This window comes from Chelonoidis abingdonii, chromosome 23 (genome assembly GCF_003597395.2).
Source record: "Chelonoidis abingdonii isolate Lonesome George chromosome 23, CheloAbing_2.0, whole genome shotgun sequence".
In the NCBI taxonomy this organism is placed as follows: domain Eukaryota; kingdom Metazoa; phylum Chordata; order Testudines; family Testudinidae; genus Chelonoidis; species Chelonoidis abingdonii.
In genome coordinates this window covers 1,758,408-1,772,635 of record NC_133791.1, presented here as the reverse complement: position 1 = coordinate 1,772,635, position 14,228 = coordinate 1,758,408, and the positions used below count along the sequence as shown (strand labels likewise).

At 46.4% G+C, this 14,228-nt stretch overlaps 1 protein-coding gene across 4 annotated transcripts in view; it reads right to left on the bottom strand.

Moving 5' to 3' along the window:
* ACOT7 (acyl-CoA thioesterase 7) overlaps positions 1-14,228 on the bottom strand; it is a 104,946-nt gene that overhangs the window by 85,502 nt on the left and 5,216 nt on the right. Inside the window, exons 1-2 of one of the 4 annotated variants that reach the window (XM_075060197.1) lie at positions 12,485-12,555; positions 5,225-5,342 (exon numbers count right to left, since the gene is read on the bottom strand). The exons of 1 other annotated variant lie outside the window; for it this stretch is intronic. In XM_075060197.1, the coding sequence (XP_074916298.1) occupies positions 5,225-5,342; positions 12,485-12,540 (174 nt within the window). In that variant the 5' untranslated portion in view covers positions 12,541-12,555. Of the gene's footprint in view, positions 1-5,224; positions 5,343-8,937; positions 9,047-12,484; positions 12,556-14,228 lie in introns of those variants that run through there. 2 more of the 4 variants (XM_075060196.1, XM_075060198.1) reach the window with 2 other exon arrangements.

Here is a 14,228-nt window from a genome sequence, read left to right as displayed (position 1 = left end):
TTCCATGAGCAAAGTGAGGGGCTGCAGTGCCACCTGCTGGCAACTCAGTAAAGGAAAGGATTTTGTAGAATTGACAATATTTTTATTTGGCCAAACTAAGAAACACCCTCTGACTGTGGGTGCTAAAACGGAGACTCATTTTTCAGAGGTGCTGCAAGCCTGCAGCTAACATGGGCCCCAGCTGGAATTGTGGATGCTCAGAACCTCTGGAAGTCAGATCCTAGGTCTCAAAAGGGGTATCCTAAGATTAAGGCACCCAAAGTCAGTGGATGCTTTTGAAAGTCTGGATCTTAGTTCAGTTTCACAATTTTATCTTCACCTCCAAGAGCAATCTCATTCACCTAGGAGTTACTAGCTAATTTCTATTGCCAACATCAGAGCCTGTCCTGCCTTGCGGTAAGGAGATAGAGAATCATAGAATCTCAGGGTTGGAAGGGACCTCAGGAGGTCATCTACTCGAACCCCTGCTCAGAGCCAATCCCCAACTAAATCATCCAAGACCTTCACTCCTACACAGCAGTTTTGTCTGCACTTAAATTATCAGTGTCATTTGCATACAGCAACCTGGATCCAAATGCAGGCCTCCATCCCCTGTGAGAGAAAGACTCATGCTCCACCAGATCCCACCAGAACCTGCATTAAACAGGTTCAGCTACAGGCCAAGCGGACCCTGTTAGTGCTGTATAACTAGGTTCGGCAGAACACCTTTTTTTGGAGGTGGGGGGACAATTGATGATTTTAATTTTTCCAATATAAAAATTTTTACAGTGCAAAAAATGAAGGGTGTGGGGTCAGAGCTGGGGTTAGGCAGAGCTCACAGCAGGGCTACAGAGGGTTCCCAGCACTGACAACAGGGCTGAAGGGGGCTCCCCCGTGACAGAGGCTGTACTCATGCTGACTGTTACCAAGGAATTTTTTCATCCATTTCAGTGTGGGAGCTGAAATTGACGTTTATATCAAACCCTGCCAGGCCTCTGTCTAACCCATCTCAGCCAGCGTTCATTCAGTGCCTCTCTGATTTCTGAGATTCTCCAAGCCCACTGCTAAGGCAGCCTGCTCTGTGCATGCATGGCCAGCTGTCTGTGGAGCAAGACACCAGTTGGGGGAGCTGGTCAGGCTTTTAGAGCAAAGATGACAGACTAATGTTGCTTAAAGAAAAAAATGAGTCAGTCACTTTTATTAAAACACTTAATGAAATGAATAAAGCATCTCTAACATCAAAGAATAAAGCAATACAACTATCAAATCACTACGTTAAATTCCACTCCAGTATCAGAACTAAGCCAAATTAATGCTAAAAGTCGTCAGTCCTTCTAGAAATTCTAGGAAGGCGTCTTCTGTGGTTGCTGCTATTTGGTTATAGACCCCAACTAAAGAATGTTACCAAATATATAATATGAATGATTAAAAAAATCTTAACAATGAAACCAAACCCTCTAATGTCTGACCCACAACACCAAAGAATTATGAAGCTTTCTTCTTAGACTTCATTTTGCATTGACGGCTAACATTGCCCTCCTATCACCCCTGCCACCCAATATAACAATATAGACCCACAGAACATGTTTGATAAGGAGAAGTTTGACAACTCATTTAGCAGATAGATAACCTCATGTTTCAGGACATTTAGACACAGAACACGTTAATAAGTTCTCTTAGGAGACAATATTTAGAGCTGTTTAAAACTTGGACACACTTTCAGCTTGCCTGGTCTGGATTTTAGGGATGGTGTCACACATAGGCATGCACAAAACCTTTTAATTCTAGGGTCTGGAAGTGACAACAAAGGGGAAAAGATACAGAAGATAACAGAATTCAGCCTCTTCAGCTCTCGCAGGTTCCTGGACATGCAGAGTGGGAGATGGAACTGCAGCCAAGGAGTGAGATGCTGATGTTCTGCTGGCACAGTGTTTCTTGCTAGGGGGCGTCCCTCCGGTGCAGGGAGAGATGGGTCACAGGCTGGCATGGCTCGTTCATGTCGTGACTTCCTCTCTGCAAAGAGATCAGTCTTGGAGACAGATTCCAGAATCTCTCTCAGGTGTTGACTAAAAAGGCTTCTTGGCCTTACCCTTGATTCTTACAGTTCGCAAACTTCCCTTGCAGCACCTCCCTCCAAGGCCTTCAGACAAATCAGGTGCAAGGCAGACCTCGTGGCCAACAAGTTAGTCCAATCAGGTTTGAATCAGACCATCCTAGAAAGCACTAGTTTGGAAAAGGCTCACTTAAATCAGCAACTTAAACAAATATTCAGAATTTTACCACAGACACACTATGTTTGACTACACCCCATCCCTGCAAAAACAAAAATCCAAATACTTGAGGCCACTTTTGAGGAAAGTGGCAGAGTCTTAAAATGACACTGTCACCAGTTTATGGAAATTCAATATACCAATAGCTAATTGGAGAAACGCTAGCAACAAACCCAGTCACTCAACATTCCCTCATCAGTAAAGTTCAAACTGGTCATTTTAATCATCTCTAGTTTCTTCTTCCACCTTCCTATTGTAGAACTGGGCCGTATGTCAAACAGCTTATCTGAAATCTTCATCTCACCAGAGGAAAGTTACTTTGAAGTCTACCAAGATGAAACACAAACTTTGAAGTGCTATATAGGATATATATTCCTATAGAAGCTAGTTGCCTCCAGAGGAGAGGTATTTTGGAAGTGCAGGGGGGCAGATCAAGTTGCTGTACATCTTTCAGAAAAAGGTGCCCCATTCAGATGCAGCATAGGAGCTGCGTAGCTCCCATGTTTAAACAGAAGAGGGGCATGCAGTCAGACTCTGAGCCTATAACTGGAGTCATCCAGGTAGACTCATGACCACCTGGAGCCCCCAGGAAGTCAACAGCAGTGCAAAGATCCACACCCACGGATTAGATTGCAGGATCAAGCCCCATGGGGCAGGCTGCTCCACTGGCATCTAGCCAAACAGCTCCAGGTTAAGAGCTCTGCAGTTCCTAACCTGCCTTCTGCTTGGAGTCGCCAGAGCTAAGATTTGGTGACTAGGACATGCTGCAAGGAGCACCTTCTCCCTCTGCCCCACCTAACATGCTCTGGGTCGGTGCACTAAGCGAAGGCTGGGAAGACGCTAGGAAGATGTTTCCAGAGGAGGCTTTGCTGGGGCTGAGAAGGGTTTCTGGATGCTTGTTTGTAGTAATGTATTTTGCTATCATTTCTAGGTTTACTTGTTTACACTTTATTAGTCTCTATAGGCCACAATCAGGAGCAGAGCCCCCTCCGGCAAGGACTGCATTCACCAGCAGAGCAGGGCCTGCCCTGAACTAGCTAGCTATCTGCCTCCTCTTAGCCTGAGGGATAGCTCAGTGGTTTGAGCATTGGTCTGTTAAACCCAGGGTTATGAGTCTGATCCTTGAGGGGGCCACTTAGGAATCTGGGGCAAAAATCAGTACTTGGTCCTGCTAGTGGAGGCAGGTGGCTGGACTCAATGACCTTTCAAGGTCCTTTCCAGTTCTATGAAATAGGTCCTCTTAGCCTAGAGCAAACAGGAGGGAAGAGGGGCAGGGCTAACAGAGTAATTAAGAAGTCATTCAATTACATTAGCTGGCTAAGATGAGACTGCTCCACTTAAAGTCAGAGATAAATAATCAGCAACACCCACAGGAAGTCTCTAGCTAGCAGTTCCAGACAGTGTTTCCCTTAGTCACTGATAGGCCTCTTAAAAACTAATGTGATCCTGGGATGCAGAAACAGAGGAATCTCAAGTAGGAGTATAGAGGTTATTTTACTCCTGTATTCAACACTTGTCTGACCGCTGCTGGAATCCTTGTCCAGTTCTGGTGCCTGCAGTTCAGGAAGGATGTTGATAAATTGGAGACCGTTTCAGAGAAAAGCCACGAGAATGATTAAAGGATTAGAAAACCTGCCCTTCTATTGACAGACTCATGGAGCTCAATCTATTTAACTTAACAGAGACAGTTAAGGGATAACGTGATGTACCTACATAGGGAACAAATATATTTAATGATGGTCTCTTCAATCCAGCAGAGAAGAGTCTAACAAACCACTGGTTGGACGTTGAAGCTAGACAAATTCAGACTAGAAATAAGTTGTAAATTTTTAATGATGAATGGTTGACCACTGGAACGATTTCCCAAGGGGTCATGACAGATTCCCCATCACTGACAGATATTATGCAGAGGACAGCAGACCACGTGCGCTCTGTAACAAGGTATGGAAACATCTCTGCTAACAGCAAGTTAAAAGAATAGGAATGTTCTAAATCCGACAACACTTCTCCAAGAGTGAAGATATACTACATTCCAATGGCCAGGGCAGTGACCAACGGCTTATTTCCCCAACATCCACCTTTGAAAGGTGACAAAAGGTACCTTGAAGTCTAAGACAACCCTTTAAAGACCTCAGAAGACAGGTCCTTCTGGAATATCAATAGAAAGATCACAGATAAGCTGCAAGTCTTGGAAGGTATCAGTCCAGTCTGGCTTTGGGCATATCAGTTCTCTGTGAAATAGACACAGAACTTCTGTTTCTGAAGTGGGAAGGGAAGAGGCTGAGTGTGAGAGAAGTACAGTGCTTCTCTCTCCAAGAAATCTCAAAGCTTGGGAGGTAACTCACTATCCGAGTGTGCTCCCAGCCACTCGCAAGTTTTAGGTCTTCTGAACTATAAGGAACACAGGGCCATTCATTTTTAAATGAAATGGAAAGAGGAAGGAAATAGCTAGTTTCACCCCTAGCATGCCAATAGAAAGTGCTGCTGACATCTGAAACTTTCCAGTATTTTTCACTAGATGGCATTTCTAAAGAAAATGACACCAATCAGATGCCCGATCAGACAGCTGTCTATGTACACAGAGTTAAGGGCTGGGTTCCTCACTCATTTACTGCCTTGGGACTGATCATGCAAGAAACAGGAGCTAAGGCTGCATGACTAAGTGAAGAGAAGCAGGAAATGCAGAGGTGAAGATTCCAAGAGCAACACAGCCACAGTAAACATCCTGTACAACACCAGACACCCACGGGAGTGGAAAAGGCGCACACACTACATGATGTGGGACACTAATGTCAGTTGCTGCAATGATTTTCTCCCATCTTTGAAGTTCTCTTGTGATTTTCAGTGAAACATGGACAGACTTACTTGGGTCCCTTCAAAGATGAGTAAACAACATGAGGCTGGGCAGTTTTACATTGACCCTGTGTCAACAGTTGCAGCGGGAATGGACATGTTCTGGCCGCAACAGTACATACCCCGGACTGGGAATTGCAGTGCCGGGTGCTGATGATGGCACCTGCCTCTTCAATCATTTTCAGGATGGTCCCCCCATGGACGTTGCCTGCGATGTTTGCATCATCCGGACGCATTATCCTGCAATGAATGAGGAAAGATGTAATATCTGGAGAGCCAGCCAGAAGGATGTCACAGTACAGCTAATCCCTTCACTTCCTGTCCAACTCCAGCCACGGTGCCTTCCGCAGCAAGAGGAAAAGTGCAGCAAGCCAGCCCCTGAAGTGAGCACAATCTAACCTGAGACAATAGGCGTGAAGGCGGCAATTCAGAATGCAGTGGATGGGGCAGGCCAACACAGCTTCCTGTGAATTTCACTTCCTGCTTCTTTTACAACTAATTTAGTGCTAGTGAAAGAGGCCAGAGTCCCAAACAACATCCCAGCCCTCCTCACCCCAACCCCATTTGTCAGAGGATCTTGAAGTGCTTTACAAAGTAACCTGGCATGGTCATTCTGTAAAATCCCTATTTCACAGCAAGGTTAATGAGGCCTAGCCCCATACCCCTTAGTGACAGAAGTAAGAGCACCCAGATGGCTTAACTCCCATTCCCCAACTGACCATGCTCCCATCCCAAGAGCGGGGGGGAGTTTGCTTCTGCTTCAACATGATTCCCGACAGACTGTTCAGAGAAAACAAGATCCCTCAAAAATAGCATAGCTAACAGGACAAGTAGCATCTGTCAAAGCTGACAGGTCAGGTACACAGTCTTCAACAGGCCTCCCTGAAAGACCATCTGTCCACACTACGAGCATGGCCCAAAGACAACAATGGTCACCAGGAACAGCCACCCCCACTAAGTGGTGTCAAGAATGGCTTAACTGTGAGCAGAGGGGACCAAAAGGATCAGCAGCACCATGTCCTTCCATGACTTGGCCTCACCCTCCATAACAAGGCAAGTGGGTTTTGACACACTAACAACAGAGCTCAACAAGCTGAGGGGGTCACTGCAGCAGTGGGGAATTTGAGAATGTGCGTCCTGTAGGTTTCACAATGACATTTAGAGTCTTTGCAGCACACAAGCAACCCCAACTTAGCAACAAACTTAGCTAGGTGCTTCTTCCATCACACCTTTGAGACAGACCATACTGGTGGTGGACTATTCATTTCATGAGAGTCACCCAGAATGCCACTACATAACAAGAAAGCCCCACTCCTCCACATCCTCCCAGGGAGAATTCCAGAGAGCTGTCAACAGAACTGCCCCTGTACTCCTGCAATCCAGGGATCACAACTGCTGTACCCATCCCTGCTAAATTTAAAACACTGCAAAGTAAAATCCATGGTAACCATATCTTTTCCCCTCCCTTACCATGGTTACCAAACCACAAAGCCATGTTAGAGATAGTGTGTCAAACACAGTGATGGTCAGGAAGTTTCACACACACTCACTCGGCAGATGTGATCAATCAACAATTCAACCTGGTTCCAGGCAGCAAGAGTGTGATAGTCTCTCACCATAAGTGAAGTCAAACGTGGCATCCTCTGCAGAGTTATGGGTAATGGAGCAGCCTCCCTAGCTTCCTGTGCCATCACTCTTCAAATCCCAGCTGAATGCTCACCTTTGTGAGGTCTTAGACTGATCCTCTCACCAATGCTGTCTCTGCACCAGGGGAAGCAGACCCAGGGGTAGAGGACAATAGGACCCCCCCCCCCCGCCCCCGCACTATGGAAATACTGTGGGGACTCTGCTCCTGCATAAACTTGTGCATACCGGAGAGGGGCAAAGGTGAGAGCAGGACCCAGAGGGGCTGGAGGAGCTGCCACAGCACTCAGTAGTGAGCCAGGGAGCAGGACCCGGAGAGGGCCCGGGAGCAAGTAAGAGTCCCTGGGATGATACTCCAGCACTGGGAGCCAGCAGCCTATCAACTACATACACCCACCAAGTCTCAGTACCTCCCTTGACCTCCTTTCCTATCCCTCTGGCCCCCATTCACAGGGAGCCTCCTCCCTGACTGCTCTGGACTGTCTCACATCTGACCTGTCACCTGTCAGTTTGTTTGAAAGCTCTTCAGGGCAGGGAACCTCTCCCATAGTGTTTTAAGGCACTACATCAGGCCATCACCTGCACAGTAGATCAGCTTTTAAAGACCCTGGAAAACTAAAGCTGTACCAAGCACCACTAGCAACTTTAGCATCTCATTCGATGATCAGACCTCTGCATGATGAAGTAGATGCAAGCTGCGATAGCCAGTTCCAGACAGCATTATCTGGACATACCATATAAAACAGAACAGTTATTTCTCTTTAAGAGCTGCTTAGCCAGCAGCTTTATTATTATACAAAATGATTTCCAAAAAAAAGTTCTGTTAAAAGAAAACTAATCCACCTGACTAATTGTGGATTACTGGGTTAATGGGTTTAGGAGGTAGGGGACTATCCCAGGGCATGGCTGGGTTAGGCCTCAGGTGCAGGAGTCAATTCAAGATGCAGTTACTTCTCTGCAATTTGGGTCATATATACTGGAAAGACAGAACCTTAGAGGGATGGACCACTGGACCAATCCGATCTGTTGCAACACTTCCTATATTCATAGGAATTAGCATAACGCAATAACGGAACAAACCCTCTAGCACAATATTTGCTACTAGAGCAGCAGCTGGTGTGGGGCACTGCTAAGTCATAAAGAATTGAAATAAAATGCAGAAGACTTCCAAACCCACAGCAACTGCATTCTACAATTCCAGCTGGATTTCAGTGCCGACAGTCTCTTACAAAGAGCTGTCCCCTTTGAGGCTGAGAGCAGGATGAATAACTGATTTTTTTTTTTTTTAATTTACTGTCAGTTCCAAAAAATTCAGGTCAAACCAAGTTCAGATCTTTTGGGAATTTTCAGCACATCAAAAACAATCAATTCTGGGTCGAACGAAACAAGTGACTGATCCAAAACATTTTGTTTCCAGGTACTTTTAAAGGACTAGATTCAGAAGACAGGAGGTGGTGGTACCTGGCATATAACCTTTAGTCCAGTGGTTAGGGCACTCACCTGGGGTGTGGAAGAGCCAGGTCCAAAGCACCAGGCTATCGTGCCCCTCACTAGCCCAATGACTATTCAAGTATTTTATATGATGCACCCTCCCCACCCAGAATGCCCAATAGTTTGGTGGTCAGAGCGCTCATGGGGGGGCGGGTGATTTAACAAATCCCTGTTGCAGGGGGGGATTCAAACGGGGGGAGTGCCCTATGCCCTGGGCTAAAGGTTGTCAAAAGGGCACCAACACCACCTTGTCCTCTGGCAGGTGTGGGGATGGAAACCAAGTCCCCTTGTGAATCTAGTTCCTCCTTCCCCAGCTATTTGGGAAATGTGTCAAATTCACAAATACCTCCAGGTCAACCAAAACTGGTTAACTGGGGGGCAAATAATCTTAGTCTGAAAAAACCTGCCCAGCTCTCCTGAGCACATGGAACAACCCCCTCCCCCCATCCCACCAGGTGTAGATTACATGGAGCCTGACAATCTAATCTGCTACAGTCACATGGCCTCGAAACAAGGCTGCTACAGACAACTTCCTCCCTGAGAGATCAGCTATAGCTAGATTAGTCCCGACTGCTTTCACTGTTTCTGTCATCCTTGCCTAGGAGACTCGCGCATCGTAGTTTTCACTCACACTCCCAGTTACTAGGCAGCATTCAGACAAACACACACTGAACACAAGAGAAGCATAAACGTCCCATACCGGATAAGCTGACAGGACATCCTCATGTGGAACAGATGGAGCCTTTGAGTCTGTGTGTAACCTCCAGGCTTGGAGCTGCACTCATTATTTGCATCACACACCACAGCTGGTGATGTCATTTCTGCTGCTCCAGCTCAGCCACAAATACCAAATTAAGAGCGTAGTGGCTTTCTAGGTTGCTCAATCAAAAATAAGAAGATGGGTCCTTAGCCAATCAGAATGACTAGCTTAAAACTAGCTATGATGGAAATCCTTATGTTATAAATAATTACACAAGAGAGTCACTCCCCAAAGCTGATACCTCCCATAGGAGTTCCTGTCCCTACTGGACTTCAAGCAGCTGGCTGTAGTGCTGAGCACATTGCCTTCCCAGGAAATGCAAACGAGGACCTGACAGGAGTCCTCCTACGCATTTCCCAGGGCCACCTCCACTTTGCACCTGAAGTTAAGTCAAAAGCCCTGCTACATATGCCTCTGGGACTGCATTGATGGACGAATAGAAATCATTGCCTGTTTGTGTCCAGTCAGCTAGCTCTGTCCTCAGCCTGCAGATCCAGGGAGAGAGGTTGCAGGACTACACAGGTCACATTGGGTCCTCAGCTCCAGAGATCCATGTGGAACAGGCTCCCCACATCCATGTGCACAGAGCACTGGCTTCCTCCATTCTAAGAGTTATGCCCCCAGCCCAGGCTATTCCTGCTACAGCAGTGGATACTGCCCCAAGACAGCAACCCATCCCAGTTCTCAGCATTAAAGGGGTGCAGGGAGAGGATCGAGGGACTGGATCAACAATGTTAATGTTCTTTAAAGGCTACGTAGAGAGCAGAGACTCGTAGAAGGGACCTGGATTCCTCACATCCTCCGTTTGATTTGAAGTCCAAGCACTGCCCTGTCAGAGAAGACCATCAGCCCAACTAGTCTAGTATTGGCCACTGCCAGGGGCAAGGAACCAGACACACACAAGGCACCACGTCAGTTTTACTATTCTGCAAGTTCCTCCCCGGCCTTGTGGTGAGGCACTAAATGACAAGTCTCCACAAAAGAATTTACCCCTCTTAGACTGGGCTTGACCCTGCACGGAGTGAAGCTCCTGCCACTCCCACTGATGCCGATGTTCAGTCCCTACAGGATCAGACTCATGAGACAGAGGAGGAACAATGAGGAAAGAGCAGTTTCCTTTTCCTAGCTTGTAGTCACTCAGCAAGAGGAACAATCTATTGTGTTCAGCCACTAGTGAGCTTCCTTAAACCAGGAACAGGGAACCTACAGCTCATTTTCATCCAGCCCCCCGGCCACACACGTTCGACTCACCTGCTGGGGAGTGCTGGCTCGCCCTGCTGTCTCAGCGCACACACACACACACACACACACACACACAGAGCCCGGGCAGGTAAGTTGAACATGGGTGGCTTGCCATTGATTTTTTCAGTGGGTCAGTGGCCCAATACAAAAAAAGGTTCCCCATCCTTGCCTTAAACTCACCCAATAGTTCCAAGTAATAGGTGACAAGTTTGGAAGCAAAGTTTATATGGGCATGGAAGTAAGAGACAGGCTTTTCACAAAGGCTACATGAAATGATTAATTTCCCTCTGCATCAGACTAACTGACCAAAAGAAAAAAAAAAATTTTGTTCGTGCAAAGGTCCTGCCTAGCTAGAAAAGCCAGTCCTGCTAGAGCAGGCAAAGTGATGACGGGTTTAAGGGCTTTTTTACCTCTGTTTGCTGTAACTTTGAATCTAAGGCTGGGGGCGGGGGGTGTCCCTCTGGTCTATATGAATCTAAGTACCCTGTAAAGCATTTTCCATCCTGATTTTACAGAGATAGCTTTTAATTAAAGAAAGAAAAAAGTAAAAATTTTCTTTTTAAGAATCTGATTGATTTTCCTTGTTTTAAGATCCAAGGGGATTGGGTCTGAACTCACCAGGGATTGGTGGGGGGAGGGGGAAAGGGATGGTTAATCCCTCCTTGTTTTAAGATCCAAGGGGATTGGGTCTGAACTCACCAGGGATTGGTGGGGGGAGGGGGAAAGGAGGAGGGATGGTTAATTCCTCCTTGTTTTAAGATCCAAGGGGTTTGGATCTGTGTTCCCCAGGGAAGGTTTTGGGGGAACAGGAAATGTGCCAGACACTAAATTCTGGCTGGTGGCAGTGTTACCAGATCTAAGCTAGTAATTAAGCTTAGAAGTGTTCATGCAGGTCCCCATTTTTGTACTCTAAAGTTCAAAGTGGGGAAAGAACCTTGACAGTCACCCTAGCTACTTTGCTCATGGGTGTGAGACATTCACACCCTGAGACTAGGTCTACACTACAAGTGCTACAGTGGAAGAATTCTCCATCATCCCAGCTACATGAAGGGAGGATTTACCAAAGTGACAGGAAAAACCCCTTTCGTCGCTGCAGCAAGGGTCTACATTACAGTACGACAGCAGCATAGCTCCAGAGCCATCACTGCGCCACTGGACCACTTCTAGTGTGGACATGCACCAGCCTTCAAGTCCTCTTACATAAGGAATGAGCTAGATTCCAGTGGAACACAGTATCACGTGCAGCTCAATCTCCTTAGTGAGTCCTGTCTGCAGAGTCTACTCAGCTCTTGCCCGTGTCATGGGTTTAACCAAAAAGCTAAAGAACTCTAGACTCCGCGAGAGCCCGAGGTATGTCTAAGACGGCAAATGAGACTAAAGTCATTCTGCCTGGACGCAGCAATGCTGAGAAAGTTACTGGATTACACAGCACTTCTCATTTGTTAATCTGTACCTCTTGCGTGACCCAACAATTTCAGTTCTTTGATGCTTGTGCAGACTGGCTGGACACCTGCAGTATCAGAGTTCAGACGTCAGCAGGGTGGAGTAGAGCAGTAGAACTGCTTGTAAATACCTCAAGAGTCTCCATTTCACAGACATGCTCTAGCAAGTTTAGCATGAAACCACAGGAAATTACCCCCTAATCTCAGTTAGAATCCCTACCTGGCACAGCATCCTTGTCACAGACAGTGACCCTTGCTGCTAAATGTGATGGAAAAACAAAGCAGCACACACAATCTCACCTCCCTCACCCACTTGGAGAGAGGCCTGCTGATCTGACAGACAGTGTATTGAATTAGCTAGCTGGAAGTCTGAGGGCAGCTGCCGACAGCTCACTTTCTCCATCCCAGTTGTTCCAATCCTGCTCCTCAGCCATTTCATACCCATGAATAAAGCTGTACAAACAATTGTACAACTACACTAACCAGTTACAATCTGCCATAGTCCGACTACAATTGCCATTTGAGAGCCACCAAAAAACAGAAATTCAGTGTCACATTTTACAAGGCAAAAGACCAGACCAACCTATATTTTAGAGTATCGTTGTACAGACTGCTTTAATATAGCCATGTCAGAAACTTAATCCACTTGTAACCTTTTCTCTGCAGCTCTACCAGGCAACCCCAAAGGAAGTCCCCACCTCAGCAAAGCTAGCAGGAGCCACAGGAAGCTGCTGTAGGCATCTCAAACAAGACCTCCAGTACCTGGATCTCTCAATGAAAACTGGGTAACTTCTCCCACTCACCTTTTGGGCTTCGTGTTAATATGCAAATGTTTCACTCCCTTCTGAAGGGTACGCATAGATAGCTGTACCTGCAGCATTCTTGCATTAGATCAATGACCGATTTCAGCACAGGAAATGCACACAAATGAAGTCTTAGAGAATTCTGTGGTTGAGCAGAGCCCTTATCTGTTTATGGGTTATCACATGAAATTGTGTATAGAACATTCCAAGTCCTCCACGCAGACTATGTATTTAGAGATTAATATGTTTTGCTCTAGTCAGATCTTGACAATACATGTTCTAGCTTCAGAGGAATCCCTCTTCCCAGACAACAGAACTTAAAGCAGCAGCTAAAAATATTTTACATATTTATAGTGGGGGGGTAGCTTTCATCATCTATTTCCTTGAGAGGGGGAGAGAAGCAGAGAGGGTATTTAGACAAATGCTTTTAACTTAGAATTATTTGTAACAATTTTCCTTAGACTACACAGAGAGATTCTCCCCCTCCATATCACTGCACCTGGGAGATAAGCGTCCAATATTCCAGGGGAGAGGGGAGCAAAGATCCTTTTGGAGCCAGAAGACCCTTCCAGAGTTTAACAATGTGTAGATCTGTAAGTTGCAGGCATTTTGGTGTGTATTTTTTTTGTGAAAAAGCTATTTGCAAATTTTCGCTCCAATGTAGTTTTAGATGGTTTTACACACTGGCATGAGAATTCTTAGTTATAGCACAGTAAGCCACACACCTCTAGTTTTCACAAATATCAGAACAAAGGATGGATCATTACGCAGTGTTTTATAAAACATGCAAGTTAAACCAAAGTCTCGTTTACACCGATGAGCCAATAACGCAGATTTCATTAGTCACTGGACTTTAAGATACTGCTTTTAACTTCCACTCTGCTTTATACTGGCCGATCTCTTGAGTAAGACTGAAAACATTTTGTGCTTCTGTAAATAACTATCAGTTTATCATCAAAGCAGCCAGTGCCAAGAGGTGCAGGTTCCTTTCCTTCTCGTTTATCTGTTCTGTACAGTCACCTCTGCTGTCCAGGACATGGCACAGCCCGTTAGAGAGGGCTGTATATGCGAGTCCTGAGACACTGGAAACATTGACAAATGCAATGAAGCGTTTGTGCCACCGCACCAGTGGCCCCTGCTGTCACAAAAGGGAGTGGCCATGTATAAAGCATCACACAGGATGCAGCGCAGGGCACGTGCTTATCTCCCTCCAGTGGAGATGGATCAGCAATCTTTCAAAAGAGCAGTGCATCAGTCAGCCTATTAATGCTAGGAGTGTCTGTCAGGGGCATAGCCACCCAGGCCCACCCAGACCTGAGCAGGGGTGCAGTGCTGCTCCAGCGGCCCAGAGCATCCCTCAGGCACCTGAGATGCAGGACGGAGCTCTGTGCCCGCCCTTCGGAAAGCTACGCTTCAGCAACTCTGCCTTGCCATTCTCTGAGCCACCCCATGCATGCGCCCAGCTCAGCAGATGATGCCCTGTGTCTGGGGGCAACAGGTTGTGGCAGCAGGGGAGAAGATGAGCTAGCACAGTTTGTCATTGCCCAGCCACCCAACAGTTAGGGTCCCCCAAATTTCCACTTTTAGCAACACCACTGTAGCTTTCACCCTTGGGGCACCTTATTAAAAATAGGGGGAAGTTTGCTGAAATAAAAGAACCTAGAATCAAACTACTTACTAAGTGAGACCAGCAGCAGCATGTGATTTGTTCCGGTCTAGGGCACAAAGATCACTTGCTGGACCA